Below are 22,406 nucleotides of genomic sequence, written 5' to 3'. Positions count from 1 at the left end.
GTCCTTTCCCCAGTCACTCTCCATTTCCTTCCACACCCCCCACCTCCAGCCGTGGACAACCATTAATCTGCTTTCTGTCTCTATAGATTTGCCTATTTTGGACATTTCATTACAAAAGCAATCAGGGACTTCCCTGGTGGCGCAGTGGATAAGACTCCACGCACCCAATGCAGGGGCCCTGGGTTCGATCCCTGGTCAGGGAACTAGATCCCACGTGCATGCCACAACTAAGAGTTCGCATGCCACAACTAAGGCTCCCGCATGCCACAACTAAGGAGCCTGCCTGCCGCAACTAAGACCCTTCGCAACCAAATAAACAAATAAATATTTTAAAAAGGAATCATATAATATGTGGTCTTTTGTATCTGGCTTTTTTTTTTTTTTTTTTTCCTTTTTGGCTGTGCTGCAGCTTGTGGGATCTTAGTTCCCTGACCAGGGATTGAACCTGGGCTCTCAGCAGTGAAAGTGTAGAGTCCTAAACACCGGATCGCCAGGGAATTCCCGTGTCTGGCTTTTTCACTTAGCATAAAGTTTCAAGTTCATCCGTTTTATAGCATGAATCAGTACTTCATTCCTTTTATTGCTAAATCATATTTCATTGTATGGACATACCACATTGATTTATCCATTCATCAGCTGACAGACATTTGGTTTGTTTCCACTTTTTGGCTATTTCATAATAATGCTGTTATGAACATGTGTGTACAAGTTTTTGTGTGGACATGTTTTCATGTTTCATTTCTCTTTCATATCTCTTTACTTAGGAGTGGAATTACTGGGTCACCTTGTAACTCTATGTTGAATCTTCTGAGAAACTGCCAGACTATTTCCAAAGTGACTGCACCATTTTACATCTTCCCACCAAATCTATATGAGGGGTCCAATTTCTCCACATCCTTGTCAATACCGTTATGTCTTTTTTTTTTTTTTTTTAATTTTATTTATTTATTTTTTGGCTGTGTTGGGTCTTCGTTTCTGTGCAAGGGCTTTCTCCAGTTGCAGCAAGCGGGGGCCACTCTTCATTGCGGTGCGCGGGCCTCTCACTGTCGTGGCCTCTCTTGTTGCGGAGCACAGGCTCCAGACGCGCAGGCTCAGCAGTTGTGGCTCACGGGCCTAGTAGCTCCGCGGCATGTGGGATCTTCCCAGACCAGGGCTCGAACCCGTGTCCCCTGCATTGGCAGGCAGATTCTCAACCACTGCGCCACCAGGGAAGCCCCCGTTATGTCTTTTTGATTAGAGCCACCTAGTAGGTGTGAAGTGATATAGCACTGTGGTTTTAATGTGCATTTCCCTGAGGGGTAAAGATGTTGAGCATCTTTTTACGTATTTATTGGCCATTTGTATATCTTCTTTGTCTTTTGCCCACTTTTTAATTGGACTCTTTGTCTTTTCACTGTTAAAAGAGTTCTTTATATATTCTGAATACCAGTCACTTATTAGGGGCTTATATGATTCCCAAATATTGGGTTAGTCAAAAAGTTTGTTCGTAACATCTTATGGAAAAGCCGGAATGAACTTTCTGGTCAACCCGATATTTCCTCCTGGTCTGTGGGTTTTTTCATTTTTCTCGATAGTGTTTTTGATACAAAAAACTTTAAACAAAAGTTCTTAAAATTTTAATAAAGTCCAACTTATTATTTTTATTGGGTTGGTGAGCTTCTGGTTATATCTAAGAAATCAATGCCTAATAAAGGCAATCAAGAAGATTTATGTTTATGTTTTCTTCTAAAAATGTTATAGTTTTAGCTCTTACACTTAGATCTTTGATCCATTTTGAGTAAATTTTCTATCCATGGTGTGAGGAAGGTCCAACTTTACTCTTTTTCACGTGACCATTCAGTTGTCCCAGTACCATTTGTTGAAAGTCTATTATTTTCCTCACTATATTGTCTTAGCACTCTGTCAAAAATCAATTGACTGTTTCCTCAGCAAAACAGAAATAGAAGTAACACCCTCAACTTGATAAAGAACAACTACAAAAAACCTACAGCTAACATCATACTTAATAGTGAAAAACTAGAAGCTTTCCCACTAATATCAGGAACATCGCACGGATGTCCCACCTCACCACTCTTTCTCAGTATTGTACTGTAGATCCTAGCTAATGCAATAAGAAAAAGAAATAAAAAGTATACAGATTGGAAAGGAAGAAGCAAAACTGTCTTTTGTTTACAGATGACAGATAACAAGACTGTTTATATAGAAAAACTCCTGGAATTAATAAATGAGTATAATAAAGTTTTAGGAGAGAACATCAGTATACAAAAGTAGATTGCTTTCTTGTATACCAGCAATGAACAAGTGAAGTTTGAAATTAAAAACACATTAATTAGCACTCCAGAGAATGAAATACTTAGGTATTAATCTAACAAAGCATGTACAACTTTTGAGGAAAACTATAAAACTCTGATAAAAGAAATCAAAGAACTAAATAAATGGAGAGATAGTCCATGTTCATGGATAGGGAGACTCAATATTGTCAAAATCAGTTCTTTCCAAATTGATCTACAGATTCAACATTATCCCAATCAAAATCCTGGCAAGTTATTTTGTAGACATCAACCAACTGATTCTAAAGTTTGTGTGGAAAGGCAAAAGACACAGAATAACACAACAGTGAAGGAGAAGAACAAAGTCAGAGGACTGACACTACCTACTTTAAACCTTTCTATAAAGCTACAGTAATCTAGACAGTGTGGTACTGGTCAAAGAACAGACAAATAGATCAATGTAACAGAATAGAGAGCCCAGCACTAGACTCACACAAATAAAGCCAACTGACAGAGGAGCAAAAGCAATACAATGGGGAAAAGATAATCTTTTCAACAAATGGTGCTGGGAAACCTGGATATCCACATGCAAAGAAATGAACTGATACACAGCCCTTACACCCTTCACGAAAATTAACTCAATGGATCATAGACCTAAATGTAAAATGCAAAACACAGGAGAAAATCCATATGACCTTGGGCTTGGTGATGACTTTTTAGATACAACACCAAAGGGATGATCCAAGAAAGAAATAATTGGTAAGTTGGACTAATTTAAAATTAAAAATTTCTGGGACTTCCCTGGTGGCACAGTGGTTAAGAATCCACCTGCCAAGGCAGGGGACATGGGTTCGAGCCCTGGTCCAGGAAGATCCCACATGCTGCAGAGCAACTAAGCCTGTGCGCCACAACTACTGAGCCTGCGCTCTACAGCCCGTGAGCCACAACTACTAAGCCTGCGTGCCATAACTACGGAAAGCCCACGTGTCCTAGAGCCCGCATGTCACAACTACTGAGCCCATGTGCCACAACTACTGAAGCCTGCGTGCTCTAGGGCCCACGTGCTGCAACTACTGAAGCCCTCACACCTAGAGCCCGTGTTCTGCAACAAGAGAAGCCACCACAATGACAAGCCTGCGCACTCCAACAAAGAGTAGCCCCTGCTTGCCACAACTAGAGAAAGCCTGCGTGCAGCAATGAAGACCCAACACAGCCAAAAATAAATAAATAAATAAATAAATAAAAGCAAAAGACAGTGTCAAGATGACAAGCCACCAGACCAAGAAAAATTTTTTACATAAGATATTTGATAAAAAGGACTGCTATCCAAAATACACAAAGAACTCTTAAAACTTAACCACCCAAGTAAAGAATCGGCCAAAGACCTTTTTTTAAAACAGACACCTCACCAAAGAAGACACAGAGATGGCATATAAGCTTGTGAAAAGATGCTTCACATCAAATGTCATCACGGAAATGCAAATTAAAATGACATACCACTACACACCTTGTTAGAATGGCCAAAATCTACAATTCTGACAATACCAAATGCTGGTGAGGATGTTAAGCACCAGGAACTCGCATTCACTGTTGGTGAGAATGCAATGATATAGGCACTCTGGAAAACAGTCTGACAGAACTAAACATACTCTTATCATACGATCTAGCAATTGTGCTCCTTCCTATTTATTACTCAAAGGAGTTGAAAACTTATGTTCACACAAAAACCTGCACATGGATGTTTACAGCAGCTGTACTGATAATTGCCAAAACTCAGAAGCAACCAAGATGTCTTTCAGTAGGTCAGTGGATAAATAAACTTGATATATCAAGGCAACAGAATGTTATTCAGTGCTAAAGAGAAATGAGCTATCAAGCCATGAAAAGACATAGAGGAAACTTAAATGCACATTACTAAGTGTAGAAGCCAATATGAAAAGACTCAACTATGTGACGTTTTGGAAAAGGCAAAACTATGAAGGCAATTAAAAAATCAACAGGGGTTAAGAGGAAGGCGAGTGAATAGATGGAACACAGGATTTCTGGGGCAGTAAAATTACTCTGTAAAATCAAGCCTTGGTAAGCCTTGGTAAATTTAAGAAAACTGAAAGAAAAAACCAGCTAAAAGAAAATTGAAATTGTATCAAGTATCTTTTCTGACCACAACACTATGAGACTAGATATCAATTACAGGAAAAAAACCTGTAAAAAATACAAACACATGGAGGCTAAACAATATGCTACTAAATAACCAAGAGATCACTGAAGAAATCAAACAGGAAATCAAAAACTACCTAGAAACAAATGACAAAGAAAACACGACAACCTCAAACCTATGGGATGCAGCAAAAGCAGTTCTAAGAGGGAAATTTACAGCAATACAATCCTACCTCAAGAAACAAGAAAACTCTCAAATAAACCACCTAAACTTACACTTAAAGCAATTAGAGAAAAGAACAAAAAAACCCCAAAGTTAGCAGAAAGAAAGAATTCATAAAGATTAGATCAGAAATAAATGAAAAAGAAATGAAGGAGACAATAGCAAAGATCAATAAAACTAAAAGCTGGTTCTTTGAGAAGATAAACAAAATTGATAAACCATTAGCCAGACTCATCAAGAAAAAAAGGGAGAAGACTCAAATCAACAGAGTTAGAAATGAAAAAGGAGAAGTAACAACTGACACTGCAGAAATACAAAGGATCATGAGAGACTACTACAAGCAACTGTATGCCAATAAAATAGACAACCTGGAAGAAATGGACTAATTCTTAGAAAAGTACAAGCTTCCAAGACTGAACCAGGATGAAACAGAAAATATGAACAGACCAATCACAAGCAATGAAACTGAAACTGTGATTAAAAATCTTCCACCAAACAAAAGCCCAGGACCAGATGGCTTCACAGGTGAATTCTATCGAATATTTAGAGAAGAGCTAACACCTATCCTTCTCAAACTCTTCCAAACTACAGCAGAAGGAGGAACACTCCCAAACTCATTCTACGAGGTCACCATCACCCTGATACCAAAACCAAAGATGTCACAAAAAAAACTACAGGCCAATGTCACTGATGAATATAGATGCAAAAATCCTCAACAAAATACTAGCAAACAGAATCCAACAGCATATTAAAAGGATCATACACCATGATCAAGTGGGGTTTATCCCAGGAATGCAAGGATTCTTCAATATACGCAAATCAATCAATGTGATACACCATATTAACAAATTAAAGGATAAAAACCATATGATAATCTTAACAGATACAGAAAAAGCTTTCGAAAAAATTCAACACTCATTCATGATAAAAACTCTCCAGAAAGTGGGCATAGAGGGAACCTACCTCAACATAATAAAGGCCATATGTGACAAACCCACAGCCAACATCATTCTCAATGGTGAAAAACTGAAACCATTTCCTCTAAGATCAGGAACAAGACAAGGTTGCCCACTCTCACCACTATTATTCAACATAGTTTTGGAAGTTTTAGGCACGGCAATCAGAGAAGAAAAAGAAATAAAAGGAATCCAAATCAGAAAAGAAGAAATAAAACTGTCACTGCTTGCAGATGACATGATACTACACACAGAGAATCCTAAAGATGCTACCAGGAAACCACTAAAACTAATCAATGAATTTGGTAAAGTAGCAGGATACAAAATTAATGCACAGAAATCTCTTGCATTCCTATACACTAATGATGAAAAATCTGAAAGAGAAATTAAGGAAACACTCCCATTTACCACTGCAACAAAAAGAATAAAATACCTAGGAATAAACCTACCTAAGGAGGCGAAAGACTTGTACTCAGAAAACTATAAGACGCTGATGAAAGAAATCAAGGATGATACAAACAGATGGAGAGATATACCACGTTCTTGGATTGGAAGAATCAACATCGTGAAAATGACTATATTACCCAAAGCAATCTACAGATTCAATGCAATCCCTATCAAACTACCAATGGCATTTGTCACAGAAGTAGAACAAAAAATTTTACAATTTGTATGGAAACACAGAAGACCCCGAATAGCCAAGGCAATCCTGAGAAAGAAAAACGGAGCTGGAGGAATCAGGCTGCCTGACTTCAGATTATACCACAAAGCTACAGTAATCAAGACAGTATGGTACTGGCACAAAAACAGACACATAGATCAATGGAACAGGATAGAAAGCCCAGAGATAAACCCACGCACATATGGTCACTTTATCTTTGACAAAGGAGGCAAGAACATACAATGGTGAAAAGACAGCCTCTTCAATAAATGGTGCTGGGAAAACTGGACAGCTACAGGTAAAACAATGAAATTAGAACACTTCCTAACACAATACACAAAAATAAACTCAAAATGGATTAAAGACCTAAATGTAAGGCCAGACACTATAAAACTCTTAGAGGAAAACATAGGCAGAACACTCTATGACATAAATCACGGCAAGATCCTTTTTGACCCACCTCTTAGAGAAATGGAAATAAAAACAAAAATGGGACCTAATGAAATTTAAAAGCTTTTGCACAGCAAAGGAAACCATAAACAAGATGAAAAGGCAACCCTTGGAATGCGAGAAAATATTTGCAAATGAAGCAAGTGACAAAGGATTAATCTCCAAAATATATAAGCAGCTCATGCAGCTCAATATCAAAAAAAACAAACAACCCAATCCAAAAATGGGCAGAAGACCTAAACAGACATTTCTCCAAAGAAGATACACAGATTGCCAACAAACACATCAAAGGATGCTCAACATCACTTATCATTACAGAAATGCAAATCAAAACCGCAATGAGGTATTGCCTCACACCGGTCAGAATGGGCATCATCAAAAAATCTACAAACAATAAATGCTGGAGAGGGTGTGGAGAAAAGGGAACCCTCTTGCACTGTTGGTGGGAATGTAATTGATACAGCCACTATGGAGAGCAGTATGGAGGTTCCTTAAAAAACTAAAAATAGAACTACCATACGACCCAGCAATCCCACTACTGGGCATATACCCTGAGAAAACCATAATTCAAAAAGAGTCATGTACCACAGGGTTCACTGCAGCTCTATTTACAACAGCCAGGACATGGAAGCAACCTAAGCGTCCATCGAAAGATGAAGGTATAAAGAAGATGTGGCACATATAGGCAATGGAATATTACTCAGCCATAAAAAAAAACGAAATTGAGTTATTTGTAGTGAGGTGGATGGACCTAGAGTCTGTCACACAGAGTGAAGTCAGAAAGAGAAAAAGAAATACCGTATGCTAACACATATATATGGAATCTAAAAACAAAAATGGTTCTGATGAACCTAGGACAGGAATAAAGATGCAGACATAGAGAAAGGACTTCAGGACACAGGAGATGGGAGCTGGGACGAAGTGAGAGAGTAACACTGACATATATACACTACCAAATATAAAATAGATAACCAGTGGCAGGCAGCTGCATAGCACAGGGAGATCAGCTCGGTGCTTTGTGACCACCTAGGGGGTGGGATAGGGAGGGTGGGAGGGAGGCTCAAGAGGCAGGGGATATGGGGATATATGTATACATATAGCTGATTCAGTTTGTTATACAACAGAAACTAACACACCATTGTAAAGCAATTATACTCCAATAAAAACGTAAAAAAAAAAAAAATTCTGTATGATGTTTATGTCATTAGACATTTGTCCAAACCCACAGAATGTACAACACCAAGAGTGAACACTAATGTAAGCTATGGTCTTTATTGCTGGGCTTCTTTCACTCAGCAAAATTATTTTGAGAGTGATCCATTTTGTTGCATATATGCATAGCTTATTCCTTTTTATTTGCTGAGTAGCATTCCATTTTACGAATATACCACAATCTGTTTATCCATTCACCTGCTTGTTGGTGGACACTTGGGTTTTTGTCAGTTTTCAGCTATTACAAATAAAACTGCTTCAAACACCTGTGGGGACATATGTTTTCAAATACCAGGACTGAAATGACTGGATTATGGGGTAGATGTATGTTTAATTTTTTAAGAAACTGCAAAACTTTTCCAAAGTATTGTACCATAGTCCCACTAACAGTGTGTGAAAATTTCAGTTGCTGTAATTTTTGTCAGAATGTTTCATTTTAGCCATTCTAATTAAAGGTGTGTAATAATACCTCATCGGAGTTTTCTCACAATTAAATTTCAATTTTTTCCTGTGGTTACTAAAACATTTGGATTTTCCTTTAACGCCATGTTCTAAAAAGTTATCTATTAACAATTATATATTATAATAAAATACTAAAATCTTCAAAAGTGAACAATTTATTTTATCCCTGCCCATCCATTGTAAATAGTTCATAAGACACAATCTGATTTACAATAAATTTGATATGGACAGTGTTATCTGCAAGTACTTAAGTCCTCAAAGTTAAGAAGGTTATTTATAATTTGATAAGGAATGAAAGAAGGGTGTTCAAAGCACCAATGATTAGATGGGAATTTTCTGTACAACATCTCAATTCATAAATTAACACAGAATTTGGAGTATCTGAGCCACTAAGTTTTCAGTGCTTTTTAGATGTTTTTGTTAAACTTTTTTTTGATTAGTAAGAGTTTTAGTTTTGCACATAGATTTCCAAAAGGAAACTCGTGATGCCTAAAAATAAAACATATTCCTGTTTTATGGCTCTCTCACCCTCAATAGAGGACTTAGACAAAATTAGGAATCCTTTAGCTGTACAACTGTTATTTGGGGGTTTTACTTTTGCCTTTGCAGGTATTTCACCTGACTAAATATACCAAATTCAATTTAAAAAAAGTTCTAGACAAATTCTCTCAGGAGTTTATAGAGAAAACTTTTATGTGAGGTTCCCTGACCTACAATTTATAAAAGGAGAAAAAAAAAATCATACTTAAAAATATAATTTAAAATCAAGAGATAAGTCATCTTTAACAATCTTCAGTCTACCAACCTCTAAGGAGATGATGGCTTTTTTTTTTTTAAGATTGATTGATTGATTGATTGATTGCTATGTTGGGTATTCGTTTCTGTGTGAGGGCTTTCTCTAGTTGCAGCAAGCGGGGGCCACTCTTCATCGCGGTGCGCGGGCCTCTCACTATCGCGGCCTCTCTTGTTGCGGAGCACAGGCTCCAGACGCGCAGGCTCAGTAGTTGTGGCGCACGGGCTTAGTTGCTCCGCGGCATGTGGGATCTTCCCAGACCAGGGCTCGAACCCGTGTCCCCTGCATTAGCAGGCAGACTCTCAACCACTGCGCCACCAGGGAAGCCCCAGATGATGGCTTTTTATAAAGCAGTCCATTTTTAAAAAAAAGAATAGTTACCTTAGCAGCTTGAGATTCTCTTAAGTAATATTTTAAAAGGTCAGAAAGTTTGAGGTCCTCATCAGCTGACACTCGTGCTTCTATTTTCTGAAAAAGGGAAAAAAATTGGGTATTTAATCAGTACTTACATTCTATACTCAGTGTTTTCTTTCTTAATTATTGTAAAAACAATTAAAGTTATAAGTAACTACAGTATCAATTCCTATTTAAACTAAGTTTCCTTTCCTTCTCTTTTCTGTTAGCCTGTTAGTTGTTTTTTTTTTTGTAACTGACAAAAAAATGAACAGATTAGTGAATTTATCGAAGGATTCTATATTTGACTCAAGTTCTTGGCTGTAATGAGTTTCAATATCACATTTCAGGTTCACCTGTATTTTTCTCTCTATTCATTTCAATGGCAATTGATACGTAGACATGATTATAAAGTAATAGAGGCTGGCAACAGCAGTAGACTAGGTAATTCAAACCAATCCTTCTGCTGTGGACAACCAGAAAACAACATTAAAACATTAAGTCAGAGTAAAAAGATGAGAACTCGGGACTTCCCTGGTGGTCCAGTGGTTAAGAATCTGCCTTCCAATGCAGGGGACAAGGGTTCAATCCCTGGGCAGGGAACTAAGATCCCACATGCCGTGGGGCAACTAAGCCCGCATGCCACAACTACAGAGCCCACACGCTCTGGAGCCCGTGCACCACAACTAGAGAGAAGTCTGTGCATCACGACTAGACAGAAGCCCACATGCCACAACTAGAGAGAAGCCTGTGCACTGTGACGAAGAGCCCACGTGCCCTGGAGCCCGCGGCAACACAACGAGCAAGAAGCCCACACGCTACAACTAGAGAGAAGCTGGCCTGCTGCTACGAAGAGCCCATATACCGCAACAAAAGATCCTGTGTGCCGCAACCAAGACCCAACGCAGCCAAAAATAAATAAAGTAAATAAATAAAAACAAGGATGATTTTAAAAAAAAAAAAAGAAAAGAAAAATAAAAAATAAAAAGGTGAGAACTCTTCATTCAGTCTGGAGAGACAGAGGATAAAGAAGAATGTATTATGTCAACCAAATACAATATGGGAACCTCGTTTGGATCCCGATTCAAACAAAGTCCACCGTAAAAAGCCATTTATGAGACAACTGGGAACATTTCTATACTAGATATTGATGACAGTATGGAGAATCATTGATAATCGTATTGGTACATTAAAAAATTTTTTTTAAAAGATTTATTTATTTGGCTGTGCCAGGTCTTAGTTGCATTATGCAGGATCTCTTTTGCCAAGTGCGGGATTTTTACTTGAGTCATGCAAACTCTAGTTACGGCATGTGGGATCTAGTTCCCAGACCAGGGAGTGAACCCCAGCCCCTTGAATTGGGAGCGTAGAGTCTTACCCATTGGACCACCAGGGAAGTCCTGGTACATTAAAATTGATTCTTATCTTTAAAAAAGAGAGAGAGAAATGTGCACAAAGGGCAAAAAACAATAAACATGGACTTTTGGGAATAAAAGAACTTTATGTAGAAAATGTTAACATTAAGAAAATCTGGGTGACACATGTACAGGAATTCTTTGTACTATTCTTGCAACTTTTCTGCAAGTCTGAAATTGTTGTTAAAATAAAAAGTTAAAATAAAAAAACCCTACATATCCACCAGAACAGCTAAAATACCAAATACTACAACCTTGTGCAGCAGCAAGATGCTCACATTCATTCTGGTGGGAATGTAAGTTGTTACAATCACTTTGGGAACCAGTTTGGCAGTACCTACAAAAGCTTTTCACATGGATATCCTATGAACCATCACTTCCTCTCCTAGTTACATACATTCAACAGAAATGCATACTTATGTTCAGCTGAAGATAAATAAGAATGGTCTTAGCAGTACTCTTTGTAAAGAGCCCAGAACTAGCAACTATCCAAATGCCTACCAGCAGAAAAGATAATAAAATTAGGTATGTTTTTGTAATGGAAAACTATACAGCAATAAGAATGAAGGAGCTATACCGATATGCAACACCAATGAATCTTATGTACATAATACTGAGTAAAAGAAACCAGACATAAAAATATATACTGCATAATGCATTTACATAAAATATGAAAATAAAATTATTTTTTTCTGTTAGAAGCTAGGACAGTGGTTAGCTTTGCAGCCGAGGTGGTGACTCAGAAGGCAGCTGAAGGGGGACAGGGCATCTGAGCTGCTGGTAATGTTCCATTCCTTGATCTGGGTGTTCATTACATGAGTGTGTTAAACTGTGACATTTCACTGAGCTGTACACTTCTGTTACGTGGTTTTTTCTACATGTACAATACACTTTAATAAAAAGTTTTTAAAAAACTTGAAGTTTCTTTATGGAGAAACCAACTTTACAGAACTTCTTGACATGCTAGATGATGTTCAGTGCTTTGAAATAGGGCTCCTCTCCTTCCATTAAGAAGTAGGGTATGTGTCTTCCCCCCTTGAACCTGGGCTCTCAGACTGCTTGCCCAATACAGGAATGATGCTGCGCCAGTTTCCAGGCCCAGGCCTTAACGAAACTAGCAGCTTCTACTTCCCATAATTTGGGATACTCACTTTTGGAACCTCTTTGCCATGCTGTGAAGAAGCCTAAGCAGCTCCATGGGAAAGCCACATGTAGGTGTTACAGCCAACAGCCCTAGCAGAAGTTCCTGCTGATAGCCAGTATCAACCCCCAGACATATGAGTGAAAGAGCCTTCAGATGATTCCAGGCCCTGGCCTTCATATCTTCCCTGTTGAGGCCCCAGACATCATGGAGCAGAGGCAAGCCATCCCTGCTGTGTCCTTTCTGAATTCCTGAACCAAAGAGTTCAGTGGCATACTAAAATGGTTGCTGTTTAAAACTACTGATTTTAGGATGGTTTGTTACACAGCAGTAATAACCAGAACAACGTGCAAATGCTAAAGGAAATAAGAATTTTGGGGCTATGGAAATGTGCCACCCAGATCTCCAAGAGAAATGCTTGCTGCAAGGAGCACAGTTGACTGATAGCCCCAACTGCAGTATCTCTGGATCTGGAACCATGTTCATACGAAAGTTATGTTCCATCCTCCCCACCCAGCCCATTCTTGCCTGATGTAGAACTCCTCTAATGGGCAGCTCTGGCTCAGGCACTCCCCTCTGACGTGGACAAAGCTTTCTTAGAACTGCGCTATAGTCTGAAACTCCTCCTACCCAGTCCTCCTTCCTCTCCCTCTCCTTTTGCAGGTGTAGACCTGCACTGTTATCGGAACGCTCCCCTCCTGTCTACTCCTGCTCGTTCCTCTCTGTTTTTCACAATATATCTCTTGTACATTTAATCCCACCTTGACATCTGCTTCCAAAAGAATTGACACATAAGGCTGTTTTGTGATAGATTCCTATTCTTTTGATATAAATGCACACGCACACAAAAACAACTATACATCTTCCCAGAAAATGCTCACTGGTACAAATATCAAAGCAGAATAATGAGCTATATGGACCCCAGTATAACATTTACTTACATATTTAAGAACTTTTTCCTTTGTGATAGAGTATCTCCTTTTCTTCAACTTGTCTGCACTACACAACTCAACTGCCAAGGTCATGATGAAATCTGATTTCTATAATGGACTAGCCACCACCATTCTCAGCTAAGTACCATTACACATCTAGTAAACATTTTCACTATCAACTGATAGATAGAATGATCACAAATTAACATGACCCCTGAAAACCAAGACTATATCAGTATTAAATTATTGCTACTATGAATGAAAACTTTCTGCAGTTATATATTTGTCTTATATTGATACAACTCTTTTTTAAAGCAGTGTGTCATGGGGAATCAAAAGCAGTAATCTCAGTAAAGTTATAGTGAATCCAAGATTTTCCTCTAGCTTACAAAGCCCCAGGAAAAAAATGATCTTTCATAAAAATAAACCCAGCCTCCTAATGAACATGTTTTCTGATCAAGAATATGAACGTTTACACATATACCAAAAGACCATAACAAAAACTAAATTTCCTGAAAAACTCTCATTATTTTCAAAGTTAAATCTGCCTCTTTAACCTTCTGAAGTATAACTCATCTTCCTCAATAAAGTTAAACACAGCCCAACAAGTTAAACACTACCGTTTGCAGAGATTTAGACTTCCAAAGGTTAATTATTAGTACTTACTCTTGTTTTATCAAAAAGTTCTGAAACTTTAAGAAAAAACCTGGAAGGGAAAAATATTTCATCATAAATAATTTTCTATTTCAAATGTTCAGAGAATATACCCCAAACCAGATTAATAACGAACATTCTTACCTCATTACAATAATATTTAATTGTCTTTGTTCACTGAAGACTTCATTTAGTTCAACAAAAATCTCTGTACGTCCACTCATGTAACAGATTCCTTTTGACATATGATTACAGAAAATCGTCCCATTTCAAGGTGGCGGTCTAAGCCATACGTTAAAAACTTAAAAAAAATCTGTCTCGATATCCTTTGGTAATATGCCACATATTAAATAAAACCATACCTTTAAATTATTACAGAAGTACAGGGCAATGACATCCAAAGAGTTATGTCTTAAATACTTTCAAATGGAGCTGCTTTGTTTTGGAAAACAACACAAATGAACAGCCAATCTCTACTTCAGAGCTCACTTTCACTTTGTTTTTTGGCCACACCTGGCGGCCTGCAGGATCTTCTGCAACCAGGGACTGAGCCCGGCCACTGCAGTGAGAGCCCAGGGTCCTCACCACTAGGCCACCAGGGAAGCCCCCACTTTCACTTTTAATTAAAAAGCCCATCTCTCAAACGCTGATACCAACTAAAAAAATATCCCCATGCCAAACTATTAAATGGTATCCTATAAAATATGTAATTATCGATGACATTATATTTGGATTAGGGCAAATACTATTGAAAGCTAAAATGAATTTTATGAACTTCACATTACTAAAAAGAACTTGCTTTGAGAGGTTTATGAAAGATAACACATGGCAAGGTTGATGTTTTTCCTTCTTATCAAACACTTAAGAACTAACTCTTTGGGAAGGTAGCATGTTAATTAGTGTTTTGCTGAAAAACTGGATTTGCTGAAAAATTGGATCTGACATGTCTACTGAGACAGGATATACTACAGAAAAGTTCAAGGATGTGGTTTGGAGAAAGTCATGGACTATGAAAATAGTTTTTCCACTTAAAATTTTTAAAATGTGTTTGAATTATTTTTCAATAGAGAGTTGGGTTTAAACATTACAGGAGCAACTAAGATTATTTATGGCTACATTGAAATCTGGCCTCCAATGAAATACATATATATGTATGTATGTGTGTGTATATATATGTATATGTGTATATATATATATATATATATATATATGTGTGTGTGTGTGTGTGTGTGTGTGTATATATGTGTGTGTATATATATATTATAATTCCAAAACAGCATTTCTTACTTATAATAAACATTATCAAAATCTAAGAACATTTAAACATAAATTCTTTCTCACACACACAAATTGGCAAATTTGCATCAAATAAAACACTGTAAATGTTAAAATTATATATACTAAGGTCGATTTTTATTTCTCAGATTTAAAAAAAAAGGAGGGATAGGGAAGAGAAAAATGACACTGACCTAAGTTTATAAAGAAGCTCCATATGATCAACGTGTTTTGACAAAAATATTCCAAAATGCCTGCTGGGTCAGAAGTATTGTGTGTGCCTGAGCTGCCAACAAAAATGTTGTTTTATTTATACTTAATGTTTTAAATCAGAATGCTTACTTGCATATATCTGTAGAATCCTGAGTTCCTAAAGCATATAATGAAGAACCAATTCTATTGTAATCGTCTGCAGCACCTATGGAAAAAGTTTTAAGAATTTAATATATTTATTCATTGATTCAAAAATAGTTACTGAATACCTACCTGCCAAAAAAATGTGTATGTAATATGAGATGCCCAAAGTCTAGTGAAAGAAATGACAAAAACTATAATACAAAATGATGAATTTTATATTAAAAGTAGGTATAAACTACATCAGGAGCAGGGGAGACAGATGATTTCACCTGAGGAGATCAGGGAAGGATTTACAGACACTATAGGAGTTGGAGCTCGCAGGATGAGCAAATCTTTACTAGGCAAAGAGGAGGAGAGTGCATTCTGGATAAAGGGAAGAACATGGAAAAAGACCAGGGAGACATAAAAGAGCAAAGTATATTCAGAGAGCCTTCTGGGACTATGGCACTGCAGGGTACAGAGGGGAGTAGAGAGGGTTGAAGCTGGAAAAATCAATTTATTTTTCTTCCAAGCATCTTGGGGGAAAGAAAGGTTTTGTAAGCCATGATGAAGTTTGGACCTGATCTTGTGGGAATGGGTGTTATTAAACATCTTAAAATCCTAGTAGTGGTGAAATCAACCTGATAAGGATTTTAGATTTAAAAATTCTGCTGCCTTGAATAAAGACTAATAGTGGAGAGACACAGAAGGCACAGTGACCAACCAGGAAACTGCTGTGTCAGATGCTGAGGGTCAGGATCAAGGTAGTGGAAACATTAAGAGCAGAGAGGAACTAACAAAGCTGGAAGATATTTAGGAAATGTAACAGGTAGGATTTACAAACAGTAGACCTGAGGCAGGAGCTTGGGAAGCTAAATGAATGGTGGTACCACTACCCTTGGGTGCTAGGAAGCAAAGTACTCAACATCAGCACAGTACTCCTCCTAGGGCTTGCCCCACAGGACAATGCCCTTGTTGAGAAAAGATTATAATTTCAGAAGAGGAATAGCATAAGTGCAATGGTTAAGGGCATGGACCTGGAACCAAACTGTCCAATCCCAGCTTCCCAATTTACCAGCTGTATGACCTTGGGCATATCACTTAACATGCCTGTGCCTCAGTTTCCTCATCTGGAAATAGGGATAATAATGGTACTCAAGTCACATAATTATTAGTAAACATTACTATAAACTTGGCACATAGTGTATACAGTACTATACAAATGTTTGCTATTATTAATGAAATCCTAGACATGCCTACTTTGTATTCCCACTTATACTAGCAGTATTTTTACAAGGCTTTTATGTGTTTATCCCCTAACAAAACAGTAATGCTTACATTATACTTTCTTATTTTGCACAAAATTACATTCAACTGATATGGCTGAAATTTGGTGACCATTTACGTATTGTTACTCAAATCTTCTATCCTGATATCTTTTATAAAGAAACTTCAACTACAAACTTCAGACCATGAACAGTAACTTATACATAAGACTCTTCACTATACCCTAACAGGTTAAGTTAAAAAAAAAAAAATAATACTCAAAAATCACTTAAAGGTTGGTTTATTGAGAGGCAGAAATCAAAAATGGTTTTTGTGTTTAATATTGAATACATTGATAGTTTATGCTTAGGCTGACCCTGAAATTATTTTTTAGAGCAAGAAATTCCTGTATTCTAACTAACATTTGACCCTTAAATTATTTTTTAGAGCAAGAAATTCCTGTATTCTAACTAACATTAGGCTTTGAGAACACTACCCTCTTTAGTTATTACAGCATTATGTGATCACGAAAAATATACAAACTGTCCTGATTTTATAAATCACAGTGACTTATAAAATTATTAAGTTGAAAAGCTTAATTTTTCATAATCCAGGCTAAGTTCATTAATTATGAAAAAATAGTTTTTACTTTATAATTTTGTAAAATTTTATTACAGTTGACCCTTGAACAATGCAGGGGTTACGGGTGCCAACCCTCCCCACAGTGAAAAAATTCCTGTTTAACTTTACAGTTGCCCCTGTATCCACGGTTCTGCACCTGCAGATTCAACCTATCTCGGATTACATATTTACTGAAGAAAAATCTGCATATAAGTGGACCCACATAGCTCAAACCTGTGTTGTTCAAGGGTCCACTATATATGTAAGGTAATTAATTATATGTAACAATCGTAACTTTGTAAAACAGGATCACTACCATCTCCCCTAAAACACCATTCCACTTGGTCAAATAAATAGAATCAGTAAGAATTACTAATATTCTGTTTTCTTAACAGATGATTCCTATAGTTCTTTATACTTCCATGGCACTAATATACACCTCTATGATAGGATTAATTAAATATATTGTAATTTTTTGCTTTTAGTGTTTATCTCACCTGCAAAATTATTAATTCCTTAATGGCAAAGACTGTTATTTTCTTCATCTTGAAATCATCAATGTCTAACATGATGGCTGGCACATAATAGATATGCCAATGTTTATGAATTAAGTAACTTTTTAAGAAATTTTAAAAGTATATATAGTAGGATTCCATTTTTAAATCATCAAATCTAAACTTAAATGTATTCCTAATTATTACAATCAACACTAGTATGTACCATTTCGTATTTACAAAGTTCTTCTTTTCTGGGGGAAGGGGGTGTGCCTGCAGGCTGGGGCCAGGGCCTAGTGGGGGAGGGTGGAGTGTGGGGTTTCCTAGGAAGGCACACAGGGTGCCGCTGGAGCCCTCAGGGTACACTGTGTGACTCTGGGTGTGTGTGGGGAGTAGGGAGTAGTGTGGGTCCTGATGGAGGGGCCAGGAGAGGATGGGTTGGGACAAAGTTTTTCCTAACAGAGGAGTGAAAGTATGAGATATTTTATCCTTAATGTCATTTTATAAACAAGGAAACCAACACAAGACTAATTATGTGACTTGCCCAAGGCTCTAAAGCAAATCAGTAATTAATTTAGGAAGGAATTCAAGTTTCCCACACTTTGACTATATAGTTCTTAACTACTGAACAGGCAACTAGGAACTACTACTTCATTAGAATGAATCTGCAAATCACAAAGATACAGGAAAATAAAATACAAAAAGAACTCTTAACTCTCTCAAAAGAATGACACAAGAATAGAAGTTACCAGACCCAAGACTTCTTTACTTCCTCCTTTCTATTAGGGTATGTAACAATACTCCAAAACAGAGGTTCGTACTTCTGGGTACCTACTGACCTGTCTGTATATCACAGACTCTGAAACTTTTTGGTTTTAGGACTCCTTTACACTCTTAGAAATTACTGAGTACCCTAAAGAGCTTTTGTTTATGGGGGTTATATCTATCAATTGTACTGTATTTTTTTTTAAGTAAAACAAAAAATTTAAATATTTACTATTTTAAAATAACAGTATTAAAACCATTAATACGTTTGTTTTTTTTTTGGCCGTGGGGCATGTGGGATCTTAGTTTGCCGACCAGGGATAGAACCTGTGCCCCTGCATTGGAAGCACGGAGAACTAACCACTGGAATGCCAGGGAAGTCCCATAAACCATTATATGTTAACATAACATTTTAAATGAAAAATAACTATTTATATATTTTAAAATTAGTGAGCACAGTGACACTGTTAGATTTTTGCAAATCTCTTTTGTGTCTGGATTAATAGAAAATAGCTCCATTCTCTTATCTGCTCTGCATTCACTCTACTGTGATACGTTGTTTTTGTTCAAGTATTGTGAGAAAATCTAGCCTCAAACAGATGTGTCGTTGGAAAAGGAGGAGGCATTTTACTAATATTTTCAGAAAATTGTGAATACTCAACAAAGCAGTAGTTTAAGGGTTAGTTCCTGTGGGGAATCTAAAATCCTATCAATGAATTTTGTGTACTCTATTACATTAAATCTAATGATATAAGTGATATTTATCCCAAGAATATAAGGTTGGTTTAATATTTGAAAATCAAACATCATTAACCATATTAATAGACTAAAAAAGAAAAACCATATGGTTATCTCAACTGTTGCAAAAAGAGCATTTGACAAAATCCAACATTCATTCCTGACTTAAAAGGCATCTAGGAAAAATCTATCATCATAATTAACGGCTTAAGACTGATGCTTTCCCCATAAGATAAGGAACAAGGCCAAGTTGCTTGCCTTCACCACTTCCATCAACACTGTACTGGAGGGTATAGCTATAGTATAATGGGGCAAGGAAAAGAAATAAACAGAATTCAAATTGGAAAGGAAGAAGTGTAACTGTTTTTATTAGCAGATGATCGTCTATGTAGAAAATCCTAAGGAATCTACAAAATAGTTAATAAAGCTAATAAGTGAGTTGATTTAGTAAGGTTGCAAGATATTAGCTCAACACTGAAAATACAATGTATCTCTATATATTGGCAAAAAACAACTGGAGACTGAAATGTAAAAAACACAACATTTACAATAGCATCAAAAAATAATTAGGGACCTAACTGAAGATGTATAAGATCTGTACAAAGGAAACTATAAAACACTGCTGAGAGAAGACCTAATTAAATGGAGAGATATACCATGTTCATGTCTCAGAAGAACCAATAGTGTTAAGATGTCAATCCTCCCCAAACTGATCTACAGATTCTATACAATCCCAATCAAAATCCCAGCAGGCATTTTTGTAAAAAGTGACAAGCTGATTCTAAAATCCAAATGAAAATGTAAAGAAACCAGAGGGGCCAAAATGACTTTGATAAAGAAGAATAAAGTTGGAGGACTTATACAAGAAAAGATGTTCAATATCATCAATCATTGGGAAATGCAAATTAAAACCACACTGGCCTAGCAGAATGGATAAAATTTAAAAGACTGATTATCTTTATTGGCAAGGGTGTGAAGCAACTGGAACTCTCGTGCACAGCTGGTAGGAATGTAAAATGATACAATCATTTTGGAAAAAAGTTTGGCAGTTTTTTAAAAAAAGTTAATTATACACTTACACTTGACCCAGCCATTCTACTTCTAAGTATTACCCAAGAGAAATGAAAGCATATGTCCATACAAAGAATTACATACAGATGGTTTATGTCAGCTTTATTTCAAATGGCCAAAAGCCAGCAACAACCCAAATGTCCACCAACAGCTGAATGGATAAACTGTGGTATATCCATACAATGGAATACCACTCAGCAATAAAAAGAATGAACTATTGATACATACAACATGGATGAATCTCAAAATAATTTTGTTGAATTTCAAAGCCAGACCATAAAGAGTACATACTGTATGATTCCATTTATATACAACTCTAGAAAATGCAAGCTAATCTATAGAGACAGAAAGCAGATCAGCGGTGGCCTGGAGACAGGCGCAGGAGGGAGCGATTACAAAGGGCCACAAGGAAACTTTTGGTGGTGATGGATATGTTCATTATGTTGACTGTAGTGATGATATCATACATATGTCAAAACTTATCCAACTGTACACTTTGAACATTGTAGCTTATTGATATCAATTATATCTCAATAAAGCTGTTAGAAAAACCCCATTTTAGTCTATCTTGTACTTTAAATAGATCTTTTCCATACATAATTTTGATCATTAAGAAAACACTAGTTCAATGAATCACATAGATCTTCCAAATGTTGACACACTTCAGTATATAATAACAAAAATATCACACTCACTAATATTATCATCAATCTCCTCAGGTAAGTCTTTAATTACTGAAAAACAAGCTCATGGTGATTGATACAAGTTTTCCAAAATTCTAATTATTGCTGGAAAGCCTGACCTTTATCATTGTCAACAAACACTGTCAGCTGTTTTCCATGAAGTGTCAGGCCCATTTAATTAATTCTTAATAAAATGTCTACCAAATACTCAAGTTTCAATAATCACAGTTTGTCTGTCAGTTGTTCTTTCAAGTAAAAATGGTATTTTATGAAAAAAAGCAGCTAGTTCAGTTGCAACTCATTCACTAAAATGCTTTTCTAGAGAGAACCATCATACATCCATATGCAAAGTGCTTTATGCATACCTCCCATTTCATCACTCAGAATATTAAAAAATGTATACCCAAGGGAGGAGACTTTCCACAAGTAATAAGTTTCACTGCTTCATCAAGGACATTCTTTTTTTTAAATTTAAATTTAATTTTTATTTTATATTGGAGTATAGTTGATTTACAATACTGTGTTAGTTGCAGGCGTACAGCAAAGTGATTAGTTACACATATACATGTATCCATTCTTTTTCAGATTCTTTTCCCCTATAGATTATTACAGAATATTGAATATAATAGTTCCCCTGTGCTATACCATCAAGGACATTCTTAAACGAAATTTTAAATTGCAAATGCGCTGTGGGGAAGAATACAATGACTATTAGTACAGTTTGGTGCCACTGCCTTGATTTGTGCTAAAGCACCAGCAATTTATCCACCACAGCGTTTGCAACATCGGTGTAAATGTCAACATGGTGAAAAAGACAAAAAGCATCATAGTTTTATTACGAAAGTAGTTTTGACCTCACAGACTTGCTTAAAAGGGCCTTAGGATCAAAGCTTCATAGACCACAGTTTGAGAACCACTGCCCTATATCAAGACTTTTACAAACTGTAAATAACATAATAACTTTATAAATATTCCATTAAACAGTGTAAACTTTAGCCACAGAGAAAAACCTTACTTTTGTGGGATCTTGTCATTCTATCAGATTTAGCAGATGCATCCTTAACTCGGTTATGATATTCTAAAAGGAATGTTCGTTCATGCTCAAAGAAATCATCTACATCCTATGGGATCAAAAGAAAATATGAGCTTTTTTCACTTATTTGCTTTAGTCTAATACATAAATCACTTTGTTATCCTTATAATCATAAAAGATCATCAGTAAAACAGCATAGCTATCCTCTAATAATCAGACATTATATTGATTTCATCAACAAGTTCAGACTTTAAAAACATGTGTTTCTATCTATCAAGTAAGAAATCTTCTACAGTTTTGCAGCTGAAGGCTTAGAGCTCCCCATTATGGTTCAGGCTCATGTGTTGTACTCAAATGTGTTCCTACTTGTGCTCCGCCTCTACAGTCCTGTTCTCCAACAGATAT

General features: G+C 36.6%; 2 protein-coding genes across 3 annotated transcripts in view; one reads left to right on the top strand and one right to left on the bottom strand.

Moving 5' to 3' along the window:
• LOC309625100 (uncharacterized protein) overlaps nt 1–22,406 on the top strand; it is a 77,312-nt gene that overhangs the window by 17,206 nt on the left and 37,700 nt on the right. The gene's annotated exons all lie outside the window — the stretch shown is intronic.
• The window catches only part of SNX6 (sorting nexin 6), a 54,806-nt gene that overhangs the window by 7,709 nt on the left and 24,691 nt on the right, over nt 1–22,406 (bottom strand). Inside the window, exons 8-11 of the mRNA XM_082384220.1 lie at nt 21,984–22,089; nt 15,337–15,412; nt 13,732–13,771; nt 9,566–9,652 (exon numbers count right to left, since the gene is read on the bottom strand). Coding sequence (XP_082240346.1) covers nt 9,566–9,652; nt 13,732–13,771; nt 15,337–15,412; nt 21,984–22,089 — 309 coding nt within the window. The remainder of the gene's footprint in view (nt 1–9,565; nt 9,653–13,731; nt 13,772–15,336; nt 15,413–21,983; nt 22,090–22,406) is intronic.

The sequence above is a fragment of the Balaenoptera borealis genome (assembly GCF_965194805.1).
Source record: "Balaenoptera borealis genome assembly, chromosome: 3".
Taxonomy (NCBI): domain Eukaryota; kingdom Metazoa; phylum Chordata; class Mammalia; order Artiodactyla; family Balaenopteridae; genus Balaenoptera; species Balaenoptera borealis.
This window is presented reverse-complemented; position numbering and strand designations above follow the sequence as displayed.